The 26,282-nt window shown below is 38.8% G+C and overlaps 2 protein-coding genes across 8 annotated transcripts in view; one reads left to right on the top strand and one right to left on the bottom strand.

Moving 5' to 3' along the window:
• Window positions 1-16,401, top strand: part of UBP1 (upstream binding protein 1) — a 52,343-nt gene extending 35,942 nt beyond the window's left edge. For 3 of the 6 annotated variants that reach the window (XM_083862186.1, XM_083862190.1, XM_083862188.1), the window contains 11 exons: window positions 838-990; window positions 1,147-1,257; window positions 1,793-1,900; window positions 8,513-8,616; window positions 9,271-9,325; window positions 9,507-9,600; window positions 10,883-10,973; window positions 11,614-11,720; window positions 13,017-13,159; window positions 13,734-13,785; window positions 14,513-16,401. In XM_083862186.1, coding sequence (XP_083718312.1) covers window positions 838-990; window positions 1,147-1,257; window positions 1,793-1,900; window positions 8,513-8,616; window positions 9,271-9,325; window positions 9,507-9,600; window positions 10,883-10,973; window positions 11,614-11,720; window positions 13,017-13,159; window positions 13,734-13,785; window positions 14,513-14,550 — 1,056 coding nt within the window. In that variant the 3' untranslated portion in view covers window positions 14,551-16,401. The remainder of the gene's footprint in view (window positions 1-837; window positions 991-1,146; window positions 1,258-1,792; window positions 1,901-8,512; window positions 8,617-9,270; window positions 9,326-9,506; window positions 9,601-10,882; window positions 10,974-11,613; window positions 11,721-13,016; window positions 13,160-13,733; window positions 13,786-14,512) is intronic. The other 3 variants (XM_083862189.1, XM_083862191.1, XM_083862187.1) reach the window with 2 other exon arrangements.
• Window positions 16,402-16,640: 239 nt separating this feature from the next.
• The window catches only part of FBXL2 (F-box and leucine rich repeat protein 2), a 49,649-nt gene continuing 40,007 nt past the window's right edge, over window positions 16,641-26,282 (bottom strand). The window contains exons 11-15 of one of the 2 annotated variants that reach the window (XM_083862238.1): window positions 25,159-25,219; window positions 23,683-23,727; window positions 23,339-23,395; window positions 19,412-19,624; window positions 16,641-18,488 (exon numbers count right to left, since the gene is read on the bottom strand). In XM_083862238.1, coding sequence (XP_083718364.1) covers window positions 18,381-18,488; window positions 19,412-19,624; window positions 23,339-23,395; window positions 23,683-23,727; window positions 25,159-25,219 — 484 coding nt within the window. In that variant the 3' untranslated portion in view covers window positions 16,641-18,380. The remainder of the gene's footprint in view (window positions 18,489-19,411; window positions 19,625-23,338; window positions 23,396-23,682; window positions 23,728-25,158; window positions 25,220-26,282) is intronic. The other variant, XM_083862239.1, reaches the window with a different exon arrangement.

Below are 26,282 nucleotides of genomic sequence, written 5' to 3' on the forward strand. Positions count from 1 at the left end.
TCAAGAAAAGGGTTTTAAATCAAAGATGTTTCTTACTTTGTCAGTAGGCTTTCTTGTAGGAATTCTATCATTTGTGTATTTGATATTCAGGGGAATTGAGTGTGCTTTCTTTGGAAATTATTTAGATGGAAAGTTCATATTCACATTGCTTACTTTTGTCTCAGATCTGATTTTTTAATAAAGTATAGCTGTAAAGTCTCAGGTAGCAACGTTTCTTATTCTGGCTGTCAAAATAGGTTCAATTCTATATTGTCAGTAAATTAACTTTGATCTCGTACAATAAAAGATATTTTTCCTAGTAAGAGTTACATAATTGCTAAAATGTAGTCATCTTGAAGAACTGGGAGATATGTTACAGAATAGTTTTGTTTATGCATTTCCTTAGAAGAAATGGTAACAGACTGAAAATGGAACTGATACTATCCCAATATAGTTCAGTCGTTCTAAAGGCTCACTTGAAATTCCATAAGGAAGCAAAAAAAAACCTGGCAGCACTGTCCAGTGAGATGGTTCACAATTCCTTCTCTTGAACTGATTTTCTCCTTAGATACCCTTAAGGGGACTTTATAGCTTATAAACAGTGTTCATCTGATATAGCAGCTGAAGCAATTGCACACTGATTAAAAGGTCTGTGGACTTTTAAAGGAGTTGGACATATTTGAAAATAATCCAAGATGAGGATGCATGAGGTGAAAAACTCTTCCAGTCAGTGACCTTTTATAGCTTTGCTATATTCTTTACAAGAAACTCTTAATGTAATGTAGGTAACATGTAATAAAGTTCATGCCTGAAATGCTTCTGAGGGTCTTTTTTGTTTGGTGATTGTTTTTATTCCAGGTACATTGTATCAGCACTGAATTTACCCCTCGTAAACATGGAGGAGAGAAAGGAGTTCCTTTTAGGATTCAGGTTGACACCTTTAAACAGACTGAAAATGGAGAATATACAGATCATCTGCATTCAGCCAGTTGTCAAATCAAAGTTTTTAAGGTAATATTAGAAAACAGATCCTTAAATCTCTAAGTTTCAATAAAGATATGGGAAGTTGTTATATTACTGCTTGTAATGGTTCATGTCTGAGATCAGAATTCAGTTATAAAACCATTTTCCACTTGTGTTCATGTTCACATAACTGTTCATTTTTAGCCCAAAGGAGCAGACAGAAAACAGAAAACAGACAGAGAAAAGATGGAAAAGCGAACTGCACATGAAAAAGAGAAGTATCAGCCTTCATATGACACCACAGTTCTTACAGAGGTAACAAAATAAAATTGCATCTGCTGACTGAGGAGAATGTACAGAGAGATACAGCACATTACTTAGCTGCAGTCTTGGAAGGGTTGGGGAAGAATTAGTTCTGTATAGAGATAAACATTTTATTTGAAAAACTTGTCCAGCAATCAGAAATATTCAATTTTAAGGTTTTGTTTAGTAAACTCGGATTTAGGTATTCAATAGATGCTTTATTAAAACACCCTTTGGATTGAACACTGACTGAACCCTTGAGCAAGACTTTTGATACAGATTTCAAAATCTTGCAGCTGAAAAGCAAAAAATAAAAACCAAAAAAAATGAGGGGGGACTCTTATAGTTTATTTACCAAATTTGAGCTTCAAAGTCTATTTTTCAGAGATTACTGAATTTAGGGCCAGAGCCTCATTAAGTTTTTTATTTAAACATCAGTGAGTTCTATGCATTTTTCTAAATAATTCAGAAGTTTTTAAAAGGCTTTTAGATCTTTCCTCACTGTATAATGAAAAGAAATTGATCCACATCTTTGGTGTTTGTCCAGATGAGGCTTGAGCCTATAATTGAAGATGCAGTTGAACATGAGCAGAAAAAGTCCAGCAAGCGGACTTTGCCAGCAGACTACGGTGATTCTCTGGCAAAGCGAGGCAGTGTAAGGGACTTCTGCTTACCTTTTGATTATGCAAGATACCTTGTCCAGTGTTAGATATAGGAGAAATTTCCATTATATAAAGTAAAAATACTTTGATCACTGTGCCTTAATTTCATTCACTTCTGTGTATCCCAATTACTCCATGTTTGTTTTCAGCAAAGGAATCCTTCCTAAATCTAACACTTAAACTGTTGCAGAGGGACTGTGTAACTTGAGTCAAGAGCTTTCAGTTTGTATGACTTTGAATGAAAATAGCATTTTGTTTTGCTATACATGTGTAATTAGTGGAAGTAAGAACAGTGAAATTTAGCAGTTTGTTCCTATTTGTACTTATATTCAGTAGAAGTTTCCATGTACATTGGTATTTTTAAAAAGCCATGTTGTGTTGCAGATAGTTGTTAGTGATTTTTCCTTGAGCCATCTACATGCTGTGCTCCAAGCAGGTTTAATGCAGTTCAGAAGAGTCAGCTCATCTTCGTGGTGTGTGTTATGTTGATCCTGTCTGTGCACCTCAGAGGGAATCTGACATACATCCTGTGCCCTCCCTGGCATATGCCCTGTGCAGTCATCCTGCCAAGGGTTAGCATTTTAGATTTCTTAAATGCTGTTCCTCAAGGAGGAACAATTCCACATCTTTCATTTGGCAAGTTTAAATGTCAATTAATAACATGACTGTGGAAGGCCATTATTTGACTGTTCTTTGAACAGCATACTGTGCTGAAGCTCTTTCCCAGCAATTCCTGTCTTATTCCTGTCCCTCAGGCATGATTTGGTTTGTATTTATGATCTGTGAAAGTGATGTATAAGGTTTTATATTTAGGTTATAAAATACTTCAGTGTATGCCTCTTGTTTATAATCCGTGTAACTGGGTGGGAAGGAACAAGCAATATTAGTCAGATGGGTTCTTTGGAGGATATTTGGATTTTTGTTTCGTGCACCCAAAACTGTTGTATGCACTGAGCTGTCTGAATTTATCTTCTACTGTTCTTGGCTGTTGGTTTTTGGGGGTTTGCTCTTTTTTGGTTTTGTTTCTTTTAAGGTGCACCTTTATCATTCTGTGGCAGTGCATTCTTTTACTTGTTCCAGCTGGCCCTGGGGGAGAGGCAGGAGAAAACAAGACTTTTATCATTTCTGCTTAGAAAGCATCTTTTAAAGCTTGTCCTTGGAGGGGTTTCTGTGTTTTGCTCTTCTCTTGCTGTTGGAAGTGTTTCATGAAATGATTGTTGCATACAGGAAGAATAATAGAGAAAGGCATTTTTAAACAGATAAGACAAATCCACTGTCCAGAGTAGGGCAAACTAGCTAAATCATACTTAGAAGTTGTCTAACCTTTCCTTAATAATCTCTTGGAATACTAAGCTTCTATGAATTTCCTTAATTCTACATTGCCTTAATTGTAGTGAAGAAGAGCTTAGCACAGTACTGGACTTCAGAGTACTGAAGGCACACAAAGGATAATGATCCAGAGCTTGTTTTGAGTAGCAGCTATGTACAGCTTTCCAGTTCTCTTAATCATGCAGCTCACTATTCCTATTTGCCTGTAATAAAATGCTGTCTTGAGAGAACTTGGTCAGTTTGTTGAGACCATTTTGAATTTTATTCATACTGGATAGAATCTTTTCAGCCTTGCTAACTTGGTATTGTTTGCAGATTTCAACACATGGTATTTCCATCATTACAATGATTTTTATCATTAGCAAAATTATTAGAAATCACTGAGCCCATAAAAAATACCAAGAAACATTGTTTTCTCCGTATTTGTAGTAAAGCCTTTGTTATTGTTATGCACTCAGTACTGGTTTTAGCTATAGAAATTGAATGTAGAACTTGTTTGCTTGATGTAGAAAAGGAGTATCTAATGTACATCTTGAAGGCTAATTCATTGACCTTTTTCTCTTGTCACCTGACAGGCTCATTTTTGTGGGCCCTGTAAATATGGACAGGGATGATAAATATTTCTACTTAAAGCAGTTCTGTCCTTGCAAATCTGTCTTCCCAAACGTGGCCATCAGAAGCTTTGGCTGTTTCCAGACTTCCCTCAGACGTGCAGATCAAGTGTTCCACATGTGCAGTACTCTTGTCACAAACGTGCTGAGACACAACAAGTGAAGACCTGTTTCCCTGTGTTGAAGTGTGAGATGGACACTCTTTCACATGTTATGTGTTCCTGCATGGTGGAGCTCTTTATTTCACATGTCCTGTGGCAACTGTAGCTTTATTACAGAAAAAAACAAAAAACAAAAACAAACCAAAATTGTTTGGAATGTATTTTTACTAGATTCAGTGAAGTATCCTTAGACAAGTTTATTAGTCAGTGCTGCTTACTATTTGCCCAGAAATAGTACTCTGTTACCTTTTCTTGAGTTCCAGAAATTAACATTGATCCAGTCTATAATTCTCTTCATATTTAAAGCAGTGAATTCTTATCTTCCTGCTACACCTAACCTAACCTTTCATTATTTGCCTTTTGCATCTCATTTTGTACGTTGAGATTCTGCTGTTCCTCCAAGATTCTGCTGTTCTATTGGTTAGATATTACAATTTTTTGTCCTTTTTTTTCTCCTATGTGATCATTTCCAGCTTAGTCACAACTGGATTTAGACAGATTGGTTTCTTACAATGCTACCTTCAGAAAACACTTAATCTGTTTTCTTTTCAATTTAATTCATATGGCTTTCTAACACAGTGTAAGGAATTTGGTGAAGCTTCCTTTCTGAATGGTAGTTCTGCTCTGCTCTTCTGGCCTTTCAAAGAAGGTTTTTTTTTTTTTTTTTCTAAATACCATCACTCATCTTTCCTTTATCACTTATTTTCATAAGAATGCCATAAGCTTTTCCATTACTTCTCCGAATTCACCTGATGTATCAAAATTGAGTGCATTCACTGCAGTTTCTGCAGTGTTTATATTGTCCTGACAGGACACAGTTAAACTGCTCGTTAGATTCCTCACACTGCGGTGCATTAACTTTTTCTGTAGATATAAAAGGCTACAAGTTTAACCTTGCCTTCTGGACCTCAGAGTGGATGTTTACATACATGTGACCTTCATTCAGGGCCACTTTATGAAGGAGGCACTTTGTTTTCCTTTCCCTTTGTATATAAAAATTACTTCTTATCTAATGAAAAAGGGAAAAAAACCCCACCAGTTTCTTTCCCCTGCTTTGAGTTTTTAAAAGCAGGAAAATTTGTTCTGGTAGTTGGGCCTTTGCACTTCTTTTCTGTCTGTGGTATTTTGGTTGATTTTTTTTATAGTAATGTGTTTTATATGTCACAAGCTAGAATCTATAAACTACAAATTGATTAAACTTGGTCACATGGTCATTTTTTGCAGATAGAGCTGATTATAGAGCACATGGAAGTTAAAAAACTTACAGGTATAGACCCTGAAATAAATTGGAATGTTAAGGTGTAGATATGAAAGATTGAAAAAGCTCCATACCATGCATAAGAAAATTGATGCTTTATTCTCTAAGGAGGTTCTGTGTGTCCAATACATCAAGTCTAAATTGGAGAATAAATTAAATTTGCTCTATTTTGCTTTTGTATTTTGCTTTCATGTTTATTTGGTCTTTGAATATAATATGGAGTTCTTTGCCAAGGTTTAGCTTTACTCTCTTGTAAGGCATGAATTTGGGCAGATTCCAGTATATTAGGGGTAGGAAGGGATATTACATTAAACCATGGTTTAGAATAACTGGAGATTTTGCAATTCCTCTGCAGTTAGGAATGTCCTGAGTTTAAATGCTATATATCCTAAAGCTGATTAAGTCATACTTAGAAAGGTCACCTGTATTTCTTTTTAACTCAGTAAAACTTCATTCATGGCCTTTACAGAAGGCTGTTAAACATCTGAAACCAAAATAGTTAAATAGTTTTCTCCTTCTGAATTAATCCACATTTGGAAATAAGACATCATTTCTGGAGTATAGTAGTATCAGTAGTATTGTATCAGTGTGCTAGTAATGGGGGGCATGTAGTCTTGAGACATCAAAAACACCATCTTGGTAAATTCATCAGTATATATTAATTGTTTATTACAGGTAAAGATATAATGCCCATCTTCTTTCTATTCTGTGATGGCTTTTTACAGAGATGAATGCTTCCTTGTGACAGGGTGACATTTTCTCCTAAGTTTGTGTCTACTAGTCAGGTACTTCTGTATTAGTATCATTAGCTTCCTGAATGTCCTTGGTTAAGTCAGTTCTGACTTAGGAATATCAGAAATATCCTGATAGATGAGTCCACAAGGATGAAGTCCAGTGTTCTGTCCCTAACAGTGACAGTGGCAGGTGCTTTTTTAGGATCCATTCCCCTTGCACCCCTCACCTCCCTCAATCCAGAATCATCATGCAGGATATTAGAAAACACATCCTTGCTTAGTCTTTGTAGTGTTAATGGATTTGGTGGCCAGGCATTTGCTTAATCCAGTTCATGAAGTGCAGGACGTTTGTGCAGAGAGTGATTCCAAAAGCATAATCAGCTCAGGTTAATTGCTGGAAGACTTTCTTGTTCCTGAACCTTTCAGAATTAAATGTCTCGGTGCTCAAATACTTCTTTTTCCCTCCTCAGCCTGTAAGACAGAACCAAGGAGAGCAGAGGTAGTAGATGTGTTGCAGTAGGATTACACTTACTGTTCATTGTTTATTTCTAACCAGCCTATTGAGTCTCAGTGGATAGTTGTGGTGTTTTTGTTGGAATACGAGACAAGGCAGGAAAGCGTGTTTATGGGAGAAGAAAGGCTCCTTGCTTTGGGTTGGGATTTTATTTTTCTGAATACTTCAAATGTGCTTCTTCCTGGTTTTAAACCCAGAGTTTCATTGTGAAGAACTTCAGCTGGGTTTGGAGGAGAGAAACACTGACTGCAGCACTGACCTTGGGAATGGCTCAAAAGGTGTTTTCTGGCACCAGTGCATTCTTCTCTGCCCTTGAATTTAAATATATGGTGGCTAGAATCTTGCGTGGGAATGGTGGCCAAGGATGTGAAATTTGCATCTATGTGTCCACATAAACATCTTGGATTAAAATTTAAAATGAGAATGTCACAAAACTAAAGAATTTTAATTACACTTTCAAAGTATTTCAGAGGAACAAAGTTAATGTTACTATGTCGAGCTTTTATTTTAAAATTACAGCTTTGGGTCACATATTTAGGGAACAAAGGCTACTTGTAACTACCTGATGTAACATCTTTGAGGCTAACATTAAACGAGTTTAAAAAGAGAGACAATGGGTGGGAATATAGAGATTTGGAGGAGGAATGTGTCACCCTACCAGGTCATAGAGGAGCATGCTCTGTGTGGGGCAGTGTTTGTAGCCCAAAGGGTGGCAAAGACTGGTGACACTTGTGACTAACAAAAATGCTGGTTTGAGTCAAATCTCAGACAGATAAAGTAAGTTCCACATTTTTAAGCTCTTTGCATGCAAGACAAATTTATTTTAATTCCACGTGCCATGCTGGGGATCTTGCCATCTTATGCTGATAAATGAAGACTGGGGTACAGAACAGAAATGTTGCTAACTCTCTTACAGAAGGTGGCAGCTGGTGTTGCCCTTATTTACTGTTTCCCCCAGACAGATGAAGGATTTTTCAACACAGAATTGTTGAAACAAGTTTCCATTGGTTTTAAGTCATAGTTGTTCCCCTCCAGCCTGTTCTACAAGGCTGTGATATAAATCTGGAAATTTCTTAGAAGGTATTTAGCTGGTACATGATAAGTTTATCAGAAATCTTTGTTAACAGTCTTAGGGGGCATGGTCTTAGCTTACCTGATCTTGGACTGGTTGCTTGTTTTAATGATGTCTTTGAGCATATCAAAACTCATTTGGTTTTTGTTTTGTTGGTTTTTTTTTAAATACTGGATTTTTAGTACTGTTGGAAGCACTAAAAGGTAGCCTTGTTTCGAAAAGCTTTATCATGATAGTTTTAAAAAAAATACCCCAAAAAAGGCTGACAAATTGGACAGCTGGCTTATCATATACTTGTGATGACTTAAGCTTGTTTAAAAAATTCCAGTTTACCAAGCAGTTCAGAAAAAACAGTCCGTGTAAGTAAGCATAATTTTAGTCCTGCAGTAAATTATTAAAAATTTTGAATTCACCAGATTTCCACTGAAAATTCTGTTTTATTTGACTGCTCTCAGGGCAGAGATATTAAATTTATCCACAAGGTGCAGTCTAGCTTCATAGCTTTACTTACTATTACAGAACACTTTTTGTCACGTTATTATCCTTGCAGTTTAAACAGCCCTTTCATCCTGTGCAGGATAAAAGATGGGTTTTTTCAGCAGATGGCTGGGGGTTGGTTGGTTTTGGTTTAAACTGAATGATCTGTACAGGTCTTTTGTCACTTTCACCAATAATACCTTCATTTTTTTTTTTTAAGAGAAGACAGTATAAAAAGAAGTCTTCATAAGTCTTATCTTCAAGATAAAACAGAGCTTATTGTTACCTGGAATATCTGCATGTAATATGTGGGATAGAGGGAGTCTTTATTTGGAAATGCAAATCAGAATATTCTGTGGATAAACCCTTGGCTTTAAATGACAGAAGTGTGCATCAGATTAAAAAAAATATTGTCAAGAGAAACCTAAATTTGAATTCTTTATCTTCAGTGCTCACCGTGGCCTGATACTCCTACAACATTTGTAAACAACAGTCCTACTCCTGCTCCAACTTTCACCTCTGCTCAGCATAACACCTACAGTGTCCCAGACAGGTAGGTTTCTATTCTGTATCCACATTAAATGCAATATTTAATCAGGCTTATTCAAAATGTTTACTGAGTAAATTCAACTGTGTTCTCTTTCCACTGGGGAATAGGGAGATTGATTTGAGCTATATATTCATTTTATGACATTTGTATCACATGGTTCAGTTATAAGATAATTACTATTGCCTCATCATCTTTCTTTCTTACTATATATTTTTAAAGACAACTTCTTGTACTTTGTCATATAGCAAATACTTCACCTTTTTACTATTGTAATTTAGTCCTTGTCTATGGAAACTATTTTTAGCTTTCTTCAGTAAGAACAGCCCATCATACACGGTTAGTATAATTTGCTAGAAAAAGCCCCAACAAATATCTTCAAAAGCTTTTCAATGAAAATTGCATTGGTGAAAACATTTCAGTTGATATGTTAATTAAACTACTGTAACCAAACCTGCCCTTCATCCAGAAATTATTGACAGTGATGTGGTCTGGTCCATACACTGTGGAATGGTCTTTTTCATAAGTTTACCAAGTAGCAATCTTTTAATTCTTTCAACTGTCATATTGTTTTGGAAATTTCAAGTTAATTTTCAACAGTGCTTAAATATTTTGGTTTATAGAATTCTAGTAATACTTGGTTTTGTTTTTTATCTGTAGCAATTCTTCCTCCCCAAATCATCAAGGAGATGGAACCTCTCAAGGGTCAGGAGATGTGAGTGTTTCCTTTCTGATATTGATCATAAGTGTATTTGTATAGCTGAATGCTTGATTTACAGTTGATATTTATAGGTTGTAAGAAAGGGTTGAACTGAGGGAGATTTTTTTTTTAATTGCTTGGATTTTGTTTGGGTTTTTTAGTATCTAAATTCTCATACCAATCTCATTTCTTACAGCAGCTTCATCCTTCAGCCACAATCCAGGAAACTCAGCAATGGTTGCTCAAGAATAGATTCTCTGCCTATACAAGGCTTTTTTCAAATTTCTCAGGTATCTATATCTTACTTTTTTCTTTCTTTGTGTTACTGAGCAGGTTCTGTGTGGCAAAAGAGTTCTCTAAGAACATGATGGCATATATATTTGTGCATATTTATTTACTAATTTGCTGGTTAAAGGGCAGTGCAGTTCCCACTGTATGTCTGAACACAAGACATGGCAACAGGCTGTGTTTTGCTGTTTGCTCCTTCAGTCTTCTGTGGAATTGTGCAAAGAGTGGCATGACACAGTACTCACCATAAGTAAACTCCTTTTTCTTTGGTGGCACTTGATGAGGACAGTGTTATTAATGACAAGAGGCTCTCTGCCTCTTGCCTTAGCTCATGCTTCTGTCAGGATTCCCTTTGTACCAGGCTTCTTCCCTGGGAAGGTTTTTCTTCTGCTGCTGGTTAGTTTTTGACCTGTGCTTCTTGTTATGAGGGTTGCTGAGCTTTCTCAGTAAACTTCAGTACCAAATTTCTGACAAAGTCTCTTGGAAAACTTTCCTTCTTTTTCATTATTATCTTTATAAAAGTTAAGTCTAAGCTGCCTGGCATTATTTTGAAGCAAGAAGTGTGGTATAGTGACTTTTATTATTCTACCTCAAGTATGGGGGTTTTTTTTACTAAAGTATTTAAGGGCCGTGATCAGTCATTTTTGCTGGCTTTTATTTGTGCATTCCTGGATAGTCTGTGGAATATTTTTATGCATAAAGACTATTTTTTCCGTTTTCCCCACTCCTCTCTTACAGTGACTGATATTTCAGAGTGTTGTTTTCTTTGCTGACACTCATGCTGCTTCTCAGAAGAATCTGTCCTCCCATTGTTTGCTTCAGCAGCACCTCCTGTACCTGAGTGCATTGTTGTAACTCAAGTGCACAGAGGAAGTGATGGTTGGGTAGTTGAATGTCTGGGGTAATTCACAGTATTACAAACCATGGAATATTTTTGCTCTGGATTTTGCATATGTGGTAGTGCATATACACTACCCTGGGTGCCAGCAGAAATCACTGTTGGTCTCTACAACAGTCATCTCTCTCCACAGAAATTGAGTGCCTTGCAGGCTCGTACTGTTTCAAAGCTGCAAACACCATCAACTGTAACTCAGCACCTTTGGAAAACAGGTTGATTTATTTAGCACTCACTAGAGCCTGGTCTGAATTTTACTTATTCCTGTGTCCCAAATTCTGTTTTTAGCATGAAGTTTGTTACTCTTGGTTTAAGTGAACGTACAATTTATTGTAGAAAGAACTGATGTGCTGCAGTAATCATCATTAAATCCTCATGTGTTTGTCCAGGTGCTGATTTATTAAAGCTGACAAGAGAAGATCTGGTACAAATCTGTGGTCCAGCCGATGGAATTCGGCTGTATAATGCACTGAAATCCAGGTGATGTGCTGACTGTGAGACTGAGTGGGTTTAGGTGGGGGATTCTAGAGCTGGGAGATTTGGGAAGTTAAGTGTCAGGATGGGCCTTGGTGCCTGTGTGATTGCCTCGGGAGCTGGCAGCAGTACGTTTAAAACTCTCCTGTCACAGCTCCAGGGCAGGCCCAGGTGAGGTGCAGGTGGGCTGTAAGGCTGCACCAGTGCAGTTGGGCCCTGCCAGTTTCTTGGATATGGATGGATTCATTGCCAAGACAAAATACTGGTCATTTGAGGAGCTAAGAACAACCTGAGGCCTTTTGAGGTTACAGGTATTTAGTGCTAACACAGGCAGCATCCCTGGGGATGTCTGATTCTGTCTGAAATGGGTGTTTGGCTCTCATGGAGGAACTGGTGTTGTTACTCAGTAGTCCTGTTACAGGAGTCCAACAAGCAGCATCTGTAGGAGCTCTGAATGGATTGAAATGTTGTTTAAATTCAGCAGCATCTGAGAGACCACTTACTTAGAGATTAATTTAACTTTTTGGGCTCAGTGATAAAAAAACATATCAAGTTAGCATAACAAACCCACAGCTGTGGCACATCAGCTGCTGTATTTGCAGGGCACGAAGCCGTTTGTGTGACGTGTGATTTCCTTGACTTGCAGGTCCGTGAGGCCCCGTTTAACAATCTACGTGTGCCAGGAGCCCCTACGGAGCCTACAACTGGAATGCCAGGACACGGGCAGCAGCGACAGCAACGGTGCAATATACGGTACGGCCCGGGCAGGGCTCACTGCAGTGCACCAGGGGGGTGGGAAAGGGAAGAGCCTGAATTGCTGGGCCGGCCTGCCTGGTGTACAAAGCAACCAGGGGAAGTTGTCAGAGCCACACTGCTGCCTCAACAGCACACCTGAAACCTCTCAAGGTCAAACCATTGAGCGTTTTCAGTCCATTGATAAAACTAACTGTAATTATATGGTCCTGAATGAAGGACCTGTGGAGTCAGCTGTGCATGTTGTTACAGACAGGGTATCAACCATAAAAATGTAGGTGCATGTAAAAGCTGCATGCAAATGAAACAGTTCTTTCCCATTTTCTGTTAGATTTTGCTGTCATTTTCTGTGCAACTGAACTAAAACATTAGAGTCTGGACAGGAAAAACATCCAAGTAGTGAATGGGCTCTTGATTTTAGTATTATCTTCCTGACAGGTTTTGATTCAACACAGATGGAAATGTAACTGTTTATTTGTAAATTCATGTCACTCTTACAATTCAGAGAATGGAGCTATTTGAAATTACTCTTTTCTTGCTTTTGACTTTGAGAGATCTCTCTCCCCAGCTGAAATCTGTACAGGCTACTTCAACAGTGCTTGTGGATTTTCCATGCAAGAATTGAGGTGGAGGAGGATCTGCAAATAAAATACTGCTGCTGTCAAATACATGTTTTCACTCAGGATATCTTCAGCCAGAACATGCAAACTTGGAGCTGCCAAGGGTTACTTGGACTGTTAAATACAGCTGTAAATGCAGCTTCAAACTGAACAGCTGCTTTGTCTTACTCTTCTGTTTGCTGTGCTGCATTCAGCTCTGAGATGATCTGTAGAAAGTTTATTCAGACAGTTGCAAAAGGCTTTATTTACCAAAAACACAAAATCTACATCTGTATTTAAAGCAACAGCATAGGCACCTAAGCAGGATGTAAGTATTACCTGATCCTTTTGGGACTGCCCAAAATTGCTTTCAAAACCATCTTTAGGTGACTCTCTAAAGATCCATTTTAAGTCTGTTTGACATGACTGTACCTTTTTGTGCAGGAAAAAATGTGGAAGTTGCCTTCAGTCTGAGAGCAAATATAAACCTCTCCCCATCAGAGTTGTGTTTATGACTTTTCCCTGAAAGAAAAGTTAGGGCACTTCATGCTTTTAGTGAGAACAGGGAGAGAGTAAACTAAAAGGTTTAGGTTTTAAAAATTTTGAAAGCCTGGAGTATAAACAAATTCAGACATTTTTCGTATCGTTATTGTTATCCATTAGTACCATGCTTATGTAAATGACTTTTCCCTTGCAGTTTATCATGCAATCTACTTAGAGGAGATGGCAGCCTCAGAAGTCACACGCAAGCTTGCTTTGGCATTTAATATTCCTTTGCATCAGATCAACCAAGTTTACAGACAGGGTCCCACAGGCATCCACATCCTTGTTAGTGATCAGGTAATTGAAATTTTATTTTCTTGGCATTTTACTTATGACTAGGAGTGGAGGGTTTTCTTATGCTTGCTTATTTATTACTGTTTTTGCTGTTTGATAGTGCAACCCTAGTATTTTCTGACATTTAGAGTATTTTTTCCTTTACAATAAAATGAACAGAAGGATTCTTTAAACGTGACTCTTCCTCTGCCTGACTTAACTGAAACTATGAGAAGACAGAGGCAGCTGGTTTAAATAGTTCTGAGAAGCTGCAGCAATTATTTAGTACATATTTATTTTGAGCACACCCAAAGGCAGGGAGCATTTAAACACTGTTGAACCCTGCTTGTTCAAGCGTCTGCTCCACAGAGTTCCAAAAACACAGCCAGCAGTGATAGGGTCCCAGCTGGTTGTCACAAAAAGCTGTATTTTAATAGTAATGGATTTTAATTTGGCATATGCCTGTCCCTAGCTGAACAAAACCAAAAATAATTGCCCACAAAAGGCTGTGTTGAGTATCAGGGTTGTTGAGGGTTATTTTTGTTCTGTGTTTTGCATTGGTCATACTCAGAGGATTTTGAAACTTTTTTTTTTGTAGATGGTTCAAAACTTTCAAGATGAGAGTTGTTTCTTATTCACCACAATAAAAGGTACGTTGTCTTTTCTTACAGTCTAAAACTTAATTATTTATTCCAGCAAGGAGCCTTCCTTAAAAATAATAAAAGTTTTGCATACACAGTGGCAGAAGATATTTAGAATTCTTCCTCTCCTAGCCAGATTTTAACCTCTGTATTGCATCTCAGGCTCTTCTCCAGGCTTTCAGTTCAGAACCAGTGCAGGATTCAGTAACAAACCTTATGTAAAATTCAGTCAGCCATCACTGGACAGTGATGCTGCTAATAATTGAGAATGGTGAAGTTTCAAAGTAGGTTAAAAAAAATTAAAAATCCTGGTAGAGTAGTATACCTCCGAAGTTCAGAAACTAAATCTTAACAGAGTCCTTAAGAGTCAGCAGAACTGAACATAACATTCTGTTCTTTCTCTGCTAGTCAACAGTCATCCTCAGTAGGCTGTTGTTGAATCCCACTCTTCCTTAGAACTACAGTTTATTTCTGGTACAAGATGCCAGCAAATGGCTCTAGCAAGTTTGATTCTGTGTAAACTTTACCTACAGAAACGGTCCCTATTTGAAGATCCAGTTACAAATCATTAATCCAAACATTTTTGTTTAGTACAAGTAGGAAACTTTTAAGTTTTTGTTGTAGATGAGTTTATTTTCAAAACCAAGTCCATAGTTGGGTGTTTTGGTGCACTGGCTTGTATTTCTCTGATTCTGTTCAAGAAAGACAAACTGGTATTTCCTTCATTTTTTTTCAGCTGAAAATGGAGAAGGCTTCCATATAATTCTGAAGTGACATCACACACTTGCTAGACTGATACTCCAATGCAGAATGAAGTCCTGCCTAAAGATTATGAAGATCATCCAAAACCTTAGGATCTAACTTCACTGTATAAGATGTTTCATATTGAAAACACAAAATGACCTTTCTAATGAGCTGTTTGATAGGTGAACTTTCTTATCACTGCCATAGCTAAGTGTCCTCATGAGAGGTATAATGCCATGACAGCTTCTGTACAGGCATGGAAGACAATGTAAGCAAAGGTGCTTGCCCTTCACTGAAATAAGGCAAACTATGGCCAGTAGATACAGTTTATAGAAGCGAAGCAATGCTGCTTTTCTATTATCTGTATCCAGTTGGAGATGAATGTAAACTTATTTTGGGGCATTTACCTTTCTGTGCCAGTTTGTCTATTACGTGCTTGTACCGTACGCTGGTTTTATTTTTTGATGTTAGCAGAGCACATGCTAATCTGTGTGGAGATGAGTAGTTAAGGTGATAGTGATCAGGTTGTCAGGTCTTTGAGAGTAAGGCTGTCAAAACAGCTTCCCGTGTAAATTGTGTATAAGAGTGTATGTAAGAAGTGTAAATGCCAGAACAGGGCTTTTAAGAAGCCCTAGACAGATGCAATATATGCATGCAGCAAACTGCATTATCAATAGTACCTTATTGGAGGGATTAATATAAATCCTATGGGGTACCAAGTAATTGTGTTTTGCTTTAATGACTTTAATGGAAAAGAATTGCCTATGCATCCTTTATGTTTAGTTTCCTAGGTTCTCTGCGGAGCACTGCTGCAGTTTAACTCTTTGCTTGTAAAATTGTGGGTTTAAAAATACTGGCAGTGAGAAGTGGGGTTTTCAGTGGAATTATGCTGATGAGGGAGGATGACCCACTGGCACCACAGGGCTGTCATAGCTTTCAGCAGCATCGAATAGATTGCTTGAGAAACACTAAATACACACCCTGTAAGTCTCCTTCCCAGCAGGTGAATGCCCTGCTGGAGCTCCTATTCTGGACAAATCTCTTCTTACCTTTTCAGTTGACCTTCCTGCACCCTCCATCCATCCATACTGTACACCTGTTACAGTGCCTCTTCCATATGACCAAATATTTCCTTTTCTCTGAAACAGGCAATGTGCTTTCTTGGTATTCTGGATGTGTCTTGTAAAGTCATGGCACAACATTTCCTAGGCTAACCTTAAGTTTCAATTGGTTAGGTACTTAGAGGGGAGAGTATTTCCAGAGGTAGTGGGTGACAGTTTCAGAGCTGTTATTCTGTGCCTTTGGAAAGTTCCAACTTCATCTCTGGCTTAAAAGCTTGGGAATAGTTTGCTTTTTATGCTGCGGTGTTCCATGTAAACTGATACTACAGCATGTAAAAAAGCAACTTTGACTTTATTTCCCCTTTCATAACTGGCTCAAGTGCTTAGCAGAAAAGCTTCTGAAAGCTGTAGCATTTTGAAAATTTAAATTCATCAAACCTAGAGTTTTTTTCCTATTTTTGGTTTAGTTTTTTGGGTTTTTTTTCTGCACTGAAAGTAAAGTTTTATGTACTTAAACATTTCTGCCTATAAGTTGTTCATCTTTGGGTATTGTTTGGTCCTAGTATTTTCCTGAACTGACACTTGTGTCTTTTTAGCTCACACCATATTCAAATCCAACTGTTTTATAAAAGTGGAAAAATCCTTGATTGGAAAGTATCCAAATATCTAATTTTAAAGAATATTGAAAGTTGTACAGTAGTTTGTCCAGCTCACTTGAAATTGGAATTAAATTATGGCACCAGCAAATGGCTTTTGTTTTTTAATAAGATGTACACATTTCAATTTAAGTATAATAAATGTTTTTCAATAATTTTGTAAATGTGCTTTCCTTTTTGTTTACTTCTTTTTTTCCTACACCCACATTAGAGACAGTCCATTGTTAAGATTCAGATTCATTGCAAGACCTGTCCTAGCAAGAATCGTAGGTCAAGGTAAGGAAGGGAAGTAAACCAACCCTGCAGTATATCCTGCACACAGTGCATTCATATGGATCTTCTGCTTCTAGTAGAAATCTTTCTTAGATTTTAAATAATTCCAACAAATTCAGATTTGACATCAGCTGATTGTTTATTTAAGTGTCGTATATCAGAGTAGGTTCCATTTGTTTTTGTACATCTTCAATGCAATAGACTTACAAGGTTCATTATGGTCTTAGAAAAAAAAAATGAGCCAACAAAAGGCAACACATCTTGACATATTGGTACCAATGACTGCCCTGGTACAGTTGAGAATAAAATCTGGTTATAACTCTCATTAGACCAGCAGTGTCTGAATGGAACTCTTAAGTATGATTGTAACAGCACTCCACTACTCTGTTTGTAAGCCAAATTGGCTTTGTAGTAGTAAAGAAATCCACGTACTCTTGTTTAAGGTGTCATTTACCCCAAAGCTGAGGTCTTCATTTACTGTCCCTGTCCTCTGTGAGTCATGAACACAACCCAGCCCTTGGTGGCCGCAGTTCATGTTCACACTTTTTAGAAGTGGTTTAAAATTTGCTGGAGGGAAATGGCAGTACTGTCCAGTAGTATCTTTTCCAACTGCTTCTTAATTTTCAGTAAACACAGGCCCTGAACTCTTAAAACACACACAGAGTCAAACTTGCACAAAAAAAGCTTTCTGAACTGTCAAGTAGTTTCTCTCAGATAATTAAACTGCTTAATATAAAAAAGTTTATCTAATCATCTAGCACTGAAAAACTTAAGGATGAAAGCATGGCCTTTAGAGTTAATACATAGATTTTTATCCTTATTATCATTCAGAAATTGACAGCTTCTTAAACAAATGTGAAGAGTTTGGCTTTCTACATTTGAAAACCACAGGTTTGGTATGGTTCAGCTCCTGCCTACAGACGGATGGGCCCATATGGACATATGCTTGTCCATGAAATGGGTGGGGCAAACCGAATTCCTTGCTCCATCCTGTTTTCTGTAGCTGAGCCTGTTTTCCATTCATCTGTAGAAAAGCATGTGTGCTACAGCCCTCCTGGAAGCGCCGCATCCTCTCCTTCCAGCCCGTGGCAGTGGCTGTGGCAGCACCCATGGATGGTTGTGGCAGCGGGTACAGCAGAGTGCACAGGCTTGACCACAGCAGATTTCTTAACCCCGTTCAAGGCCCATGGCATCGGGCAGAACGTGCAATGGGCAAGCTTGGTATGAGCAGAGTTCAACTGAACCAAGTCCAGAAACTTGGGATGTATTTCTAGTTCTATGGTATCTTGAAGGTACTACCTTACCTTTCGATATTACCTATTATGTCCTGTTACATAATTAAATATGAAGCTGAATCATTAAAAAGAACAAGCTGCTGTTTCACTGTAAGAGCTTATGATTACTTTGCATTTTTTTGGTCAACATCATCTAAAGCTGATTTGTCCTTAAACCTGGTACTTGATCTGTGGTGTATATTACAGAACAGCAGGCTCAGTTCCTTATTGAGGCAGCCTCGAGCCCCACGTTACAGCAGAACTTCACACCAGTGCTGATAAATGCAAATGAACTTCCAAGTTTGGTGCACTTCCACCGAGTAGCTGCTACGCTGCAATGCCCACACGTGTGACACGGTACCGCAGTTCTCATGCCAACAGAAGGAAGGAGTTACTAATACAAACCAAAGCATCACCAACTTAATCCACAGCTGCACATTACATTAAGATTTTTACCTGGAAAAAAAAATGCTTTTCTTGTCACAAAACTGGATGACCAAACACCACCATTAGGACTTGTCAGAAAACCGACTCCTTCCGCTGACTTGCCGTCCCATTCTTCAACAACAATGTTTTCTGTGTGGCTGCCCTGGCTGTCAGAGGATAATACAGCATCTGCACAGGCGCTGTCCACTCCCTCCGACCGACGGAGGGGGAGTCACTGGAGCAAAGTAAGCATGAACTTTCACGTGAGGTAGATGAGCCTGTGGGTGAAAAGGCTGCATTATAACGGGAGAGAACAGAATTGAAAAGAGAAGCAGCAAGTGCTAGCTCATTAAGGTTAGTTAGATATACAGAAAGCATCTATACAGTGGATACCAGCCAATGGTTTCTCACATGTAATTCTTCTTGACCCATCCAGCTAAGGCACACTGGTGTATGGACATGCAACTTGCACAGGGCTCCCCCTGGTTCCCCAACAAAGCACTGGTGAGCCCAGACAGCTCTGCATCAGGTGAGGCACATGTTCTGCTGCAGGGGCAAGAGGGATGGGCCCTGCCTACTGAGGGACAACTTTTCTGAGCCTTGTCTCCCATATTCCCACTGCTGTTCTCATCCTGGAAAGCAGCATGAAATAGAATTGTGCTTCTGCCCTCAATTTGAGTCCGCAGGCATGAGCTTTCCACTTGCAAAAGTGTCTGGACACAATCTGGGATACAAAGTTGCAGACAGGTTTAACTTTAAGGCAGGTGGTCCCTGACCTAATGGGTGAGATATGCAGGGAAAAGGTTTGGGGCTGGATTCCAGGACCTGAGGGCCCTACAGCCCACCAACTGAAAGCCATGCAGATGTTTTTCTATTGGCTCTGTGTATTAACATATCTTTTAGGATCTATATATAAAACATATATTTAGGATAAAGCATGCCACTTCACCATCCTAAAAACAGAGGCCTGTATTTGAAGAAAATACAGAAAGAAGACAAGAGCTCATCAATCCAACAGCAAAATGTCACAAGTCAGAACTGACAATTGTTGCTGTTCATACAGGGAAGTTACACACATGAGGACCTAACAGAAGGGCTGTTTATCCAGCCTTCCTTGCCTGGGACACCTGTAGGACTCCTACGTCTCAAGCAGTACCAACAACTCTGGCTTTTCCTCAGGAACAAGCCAGGAAACACATACTCTGATCCGTTTGATTCCAGCTCGTGTGACTTGCTGACAGTCGTACAGCTCAATTCTCTCCAGGTTGTGGCAGTTCTCCAGGTGTTCCAGAGTCACGTCTGTGATGAGGAGACAGTTATCGAGCTCCAGCACCTGCAGCCTCTCGTGCCCACACGTGCTGTTGCTCAGGTGAAGAATCCCATCATCAGTGATCAGTTCACAGTGAGATAAGCTCTAAAACAGAGAGACAAACAATTGACATCTCTCAGTCCTAAGTTACTCGAGCCTCTGGACATCAGAAGTCCTCTTCAACCTCCTTCACTCCAGTGGTTAAATAGCTACAAATAATACACAGCTGAAATCCAGAAGAGTAAAAAAAAGAAACTGCTTTACTTAATGAAACGGCTGTACTTCATTTTAACTTTGCTTCAAAACAAGCTGAGTCCCAAAACACATCACTGGCAAAACTCCTCAGGCCTCTTTGCTCTCTAAGAATGTGGGAATTCTTTTCCAATTGTCCCACACAGTGCAAACAGCACTGTGCCAGAAACAACTTTAAAGGATGATGGAGAACATACGGGAATAGATGAGTATCTACTCAGGGGTTACTGTTTCACAGCTGCCATATTCTCATTACATACACCAGGATCAAGCCTGTGCAAGTCCACATAGATAGAGAACAATCACAATGGACTGATTTGCCAAATAATGATTTCAAAAGAAAAACAAGCCATGAACATTTGGCACCTCAGGCTGTACAGACAAGGAGCAATAAACATCTTGTACAGCTGCAGGAGCAGTGTTTTCTGCAAGAGTCAGCATTATAAACCAAAAAATCTGCTCCTCTTCAGCATATTTTTTTACTCCCTTGAATTTCAAAAACACAGAAAATGATGTTGCATCTCAGGCAGTGGCACCACATAAAGCACTCTCCTCATTTCTTTAGGGAATTCATGACTTTTGGAGAAGCACAAATGATGACAACAACAGGAAACACATTCCTCAGAAGCAGCTTAAAAACCCACTCTTTGTCACCACTGAAATAAATCCTCTCAAGCCTTCCCCAGTGAAATGTGCAGGATCTGTGAACTCTACTCCTCTTGCCCTGGGCTCTGAGCTAGCACCTTGCTTTCTGCTCAGTCCTGTGTTTTGCCTGTACTTGTACCTAAGTCTAACAGTTCTGAAGTAGCATTTCCTTGCCCCAAGTTGTTTTTTTCAGACAGCAACTGATGAAAAAACACTTGCAGCAGTCCAAATGCACTTTTTAACTTAAAGCAAGCAAATAGCAGTGCTCAAAAGGACCTCCTGCCAATCCCCCAACTCTAACATGTAACCTTTCCCCTCTCTGGGTACAACACATCTTTTCATTCCAGCCTGACAGGGCAACCCGGGGACTTCCAACTTTACTTCACCTCGGCTACAGTCACAAGAATTTCCTTCCTGCTACCAGACATATGGGGTCTGTCCTGCTCTTTGAAACAATTTGCCCTCAACCTCTTTCACCTTTGCTCTATAGAACGAACAGGGAACCCGAGAAAGGCTGGGAGACAGGTCTGCATCTCCTCTGGAGTCTGACGAGACCCACCTCGGCAACTTCCCTTCAGCTCCAGCTGGTCAAATTTTACACACCAAGTATGAGCAGCCAGCAGGGACTCCAAGCAATGCCAGGAGGGTAAACTGTCTCCAAAAGACAGCAGAAATTAAGTGCTTGCCCCTATCAAGTGTTTTAACTCCTGACACCCATTCAGGCACTCTCTCCAGTCTTCAAACACGTCAACTCTCTCCTGTATTTCCTTTCTCTGTGAACGTGCTCTGAGCACTTGGTTTGGCTCAGAGCCTGGAAACAATCAGCAGCTGCAGGGTTAACCAACATTCATAACAGAACTGCTGTTCCAAGGAAGGACAGGAGGTTCTGTGGAGCTGTTGGCTAATTAGGTGTATTCCATCCCAGGAAGTAAGCAGCTTATAAAATCAGCTTTCCTGGGACGCAGTATTTGGTACTGCAAGGTCAATACAGGATGTACAGCTGAGTTTGGAGAACTTTGTAGAACAAATACGCCAAATTACACATACTTCATATTAAACCACAGGATTTTTCTGACTTCTAAGTCTGCTAAAAGGCATTAATAATGTGGAATTTAACAAAGACAATTGCTTGAAATCTTAAGAACAAAGATACATGGCCAGATTTTTTTGTATGTGTGTGTTAATGCATACTAAATGCTATGCATAAATCAAGTATGGCATGACATACTATGAGAACTTCACATGCTGTGAAGAATTCAATTGTCTTCTCATCTTCAGACTATCATGAGTATTTCACAGTTTCTCTACTAATTTAAATGTACAATTAAATACTTTAACCCGAAATTACTTCTTAAGTACATTAGGGAACAAAGCACTCTGATACTGAACATTTGCCTATTTCCACCATCTACTGAGTCTCCAAACATGACAAAAGCAAATCCAAAGTTATCTCTGCAACTCCAAAATGTTTGTTCTAACTCCAAATACACTACAACACAACTGCAAAGGAGTTCACAGCACATTGGAAGCACCAAGATTAGTTCATCCACTCTATTTGGCACCTGCCTGTCTTGTCTTTTTCTGTAATTCTCAGCCACTGCTGTTCACACACAACCTCTGAGTATGTATTCTTCCTACCCACAGGTTATATATATATATATATATATATATACACACCAAAGAAATCAAGTTTTCTGGTTCCCTTAGAAAAGTTGTGATACTTTACCAATGCCACACTTCCCTGTCTGTGGGCAAACACACAAATGCCAGCAAAGAGGAGCAGGCTTAGAGAAAATTGCTTGGGATTTATGAGGTTTTATGATGTTTCTGTTGAAGCACTGACAGAACTGATACAAAAGATCTCTTGCAAGAACTGGCTGCAACTGGGATTACAATGCAAAAACGTGTCCCATATAAATGGCTCCACATCTGACAACTCATTTGGGTTAACATCAAGAATGGTGGTTCAGAAATGAAGCTGGACAGTTGATAAGGAAAATAAAAAAACCCCCAATAATACAGAATAGTGAACAAGCTTTTTTTAAAAGTCACCTTTCCATCTTTCCACATACTGCTACCTTAGTAACACTAATCATAACACAATTTAATTAAGGAAGCAGAACACCTTCCTTTAATCCCATCTAAGAACAGATTATAAAGAACTTGTTCTCTCATGTAGATCTAAGTAGTTATAACAAATCTACACTAAAGGACAACTGGCCTGAAATACAAGAGCTCCTCCTGCCAGAACAATCTGGCAATTTTCAAGTATCTTGACTGAAGAATAGACAAATTTATGTTACCATAAACTGGTTTTGATGATCTGAATGATCTAAGCCACCACTCCCTAGAAAACAGTTCTTTGAAATCCAGCAAGCAGGGTACCCCACTCTGATCCTCTCCAATTATGCTCAAAAGTCAAGCCCAAGGAAACGTTCCATAATGCAAATGTAGTCCTCAGAAAAAAGTGCTTGCATGCAAAACTGCTTACAGAGTAATTACATTTGTCTTCTTTGGGTGGTTTTGTTTATTTAGTATTTGATGTGAAGTGTCGTACTCCCTAAGAAAACCATTACTGAACACTTGAGAATATCCATAAAGGATCTAAGTGCTTCAAGTGAAATCAAAATTACATAAGGAATCAAACATGAAGGATGTTAACCATAAAACAAAAGCTTTCTGTTTTTTACTCACTGATTTGGTAACATTTTTTTAATCACACAATGCATGCATGGAAATATTTTGGGAGTAATGTGCTGCTTTTACAATAATTATGAAACTTGCACATATTTTGCACAGTGTCACTGTACATCAGGAATTATTTCTAGATACAAAGTGAACAGCCTGGGTTTGTACTGCAGGAGTTGGGTGTGTGTCATTTGGGGGGAACATCCCAGCCCACAGAGCAGGAGTTACACTTACCAATGCTTGCAGCTTAGGACAGTGTATGGAAAGTTGTATCAATGTGCTGTCAGTTATCTGGGAATAAAAGAAACCAAACATCAGCCATAAGCAACAGACAGCAGGAGAGGCAACCCTCAAATAACATAACTCTTCTCTACCAGATGAGGGTTCTGTTATTTCTGGAAAACAACCCATCACTTGTTACTCTCCAAGTATTTCCCTGTATAGAATTTTCCAATAATTATTTTTATTTCCTACCATAAACACAACACTATAAAACCCAAAGAACATCTAGACCAAGGTGTTAATGTATTGCATTCTTACACTGGACATTCAATATTCCTTTTCATATTAAACCTCACCAAAACACACTCTTCCAAGTCCATCTTCTCCAGCTCATGGCAATTCTACAATAAACAAAAAATGAACAGATAAACAAAAAATGAAATAAAACAACATATAGACAAAAAAATCATGCACAGGGCTTATAATTTTGGACAACACAGCTTGAGAGAAGAAACTGATCTAAATCCCTTCAAATATTTGATCACCATCAAAAGACAAAAAAAATGTTAGAAGAAATAGACAGAAGAATTAACAAGCAACATCCCACCTCCCTGTGAAGAGTCTAAATTTCAGCCTTTCTCCTACAACTGTGAAATGTCTCCTCCTTGTCCTGTAAGGTTTGAACAGGACATACCAATGCTCAGCAGCCCTGCTCCCCTTCCTCTCTCACTCCAAACCCATGGAATTTACAGCCCATGCACTAAAACCAATTCATCTGCACACACGAGCCCAACTTCTGCATTTACCAGCTGCACTCATCTGGAACACACTTAAGCCCATGGCACATTTCTCTTCATTGTCATACATTAGAAAGAAGCCTTAAAACCGAATTGCTTTGCCAACAAATGCCAAAAATATTAAAGTCTACTTTAAGGGCAAAAGGAAGCTGCATGTCACACCTATACAAGCAATTTTCACAGAGCATCATTCCAAGAGACCCCCAGCAAGCTTTCAGAAGTGCTTTCAATATCTAATCGTGACTAATTTCACGAAAAGGATTTAACCTTGTGACCTTGCAGCAGACCACACAGTGCCAAACCTTGTCTCAATTCCCAATCCGTTTTTTCCAGGAACACTAAAAAAAGGTTTAAGAGCAGGCTTGAGGTGACTATCAAGAGCCTGAGGATGTAGTGCTGGACAATCAGAAAACCGCTCTGTTTAACCACTGTGGCTACCAAAAAATACCCTTTTCATTCACATTAAATATCAGCAGCATAAATCTCATTCACAGAGTATAATTTTTGTGTTCAGATTTCTTAACCAGCAAGCACACAAGTCTAACATGAAGCATTTGACACCACCAATATGCTTACTGTACATATTTACAGCATGAATTAGGGCACAAGTGCTTATAGTTTATAATGTATAATGTAGAAGTGTTCTGTAATTTAAAGTTATCCTCAGAACAATCTATTATATGCTGATTTTTTGATGTAAATATAACAAGGGCATGTGTCATCAATATAAGGGAAATTTGGCTAGAATATATAACATGAGTTTAGAATTATGTTAAGTGTAATAAATTCAATGGAAATAAACTGAAAAAGAGAGGGGGAAAAGTGAAAAATGCAATGATAGATGGCAAATTAGATCAAGCTGCAGATCTGAGTATAAACCAGAAATAAAATAGCTTTTTAGTCCCCTCTTTCCCTAGCTTCTCTCTACTTTAGTTTTCCTCTTCTCATACTGATTTCCAACAGGACTACATCAATTCACAGTTTCTGGGCAGCAAGGGAACAGGGTGAGCTGGAACCTTCTGAAATGACCCTTACCCGTGCGAGAAGGGTAAACCCAGCATCTGTGAGATGTGAACATCTTGCAGCTTCCAAAATCCTGGGAAAGTTTTAAATGTTAAAGAATACATTAACATAGAGAAAAGCAAATGCATTTGAGATATAAATCTGTCTTCTGCAACTTATAAGTTCTCAAGAGCAGAAGCCTGTGTATATATACACATATACAAACACACCCCTTATTTTTCATTGTGAGTCGAAATTAAAAAGCAGACTTTTAATCCAGTTTATCAGAAGATTCTGACAGTCACAGAACATTTAGTGGAAAAAATTATACACAATTAGAGTAATTTAAACCTCTTGTTTCACTAAAAGCATAGTGATCAAGTTTTCTCATGTGTTATCTGAGGAAAGATACAGGAAAATAAACCCTGAGTTAAGGAAAATGCAGCTGAAGCCTGCATTTAAAACCTGTTATCTAAACACAGGCTGCTGGGAAGCCACAAAACTGAGAAAGTGCTTACTAGAAATCCCCTCAAAGCCTCTGCATGAAGCACAGTGAAGCAAGTTACCAGAACGCAAAGAACTAAAATTCTCCAAGCCCACAGTAAGAACAACAAACTGTATCAACACAACCTTAAAGAAAACGATAGTGTTTTGGAAAGATAATCCTAGCACTCCTCCAAGAGGCACTAGGAAGCAGTACTGACAAAAAAAACCCCAAAACTAAAAGGTCAATTGCCTCAAACAGCACCACTAGTATGCACAACAGGTCTCCATCCCACTAATGATTTGTTGTCTTTGTTTTCTTTGTCCTTTTTCTAAAGAATACTTTCCTTTGTGAGTATCAAGATGAATAAGGGGAAACTGCAGAACCATGGGATGAGCAGCACAAACTAAGTACAACTTACCACAGGAACCACTGCTGCTCTACCAGGGCTGGTGGGGAGGAGGCAGCCGAAGAAGGACAAAAGAACTTTTTGTGGCAATACCGAGAGGCCTCCAGATCCTTTGCCTGGTTTAGGAGGTCATTAAAATACTCTCTCTCTGGAGAGAAAGTGCAAAGGGAAAAGCCACACTGGGTGCATGAACAAATTACAACCCCACCGAATTACAGGATGTGGGGCTCTGACTGACTTTGCTGGATCAGCCTCTTCCCAAGC

This window comes from Zosterops lateralis (assembly GCF_965231275.1).
Source record: "Zosterops lateralis genome assembly, chromosome: 1".
NCBI classification, from domain to species: domain Eukaryota; kingdom Metazoa; phylum Chordata; class Aves; order Passeriformes; family Zosteropidae; genus Zosterops; species Zosterops lateralis.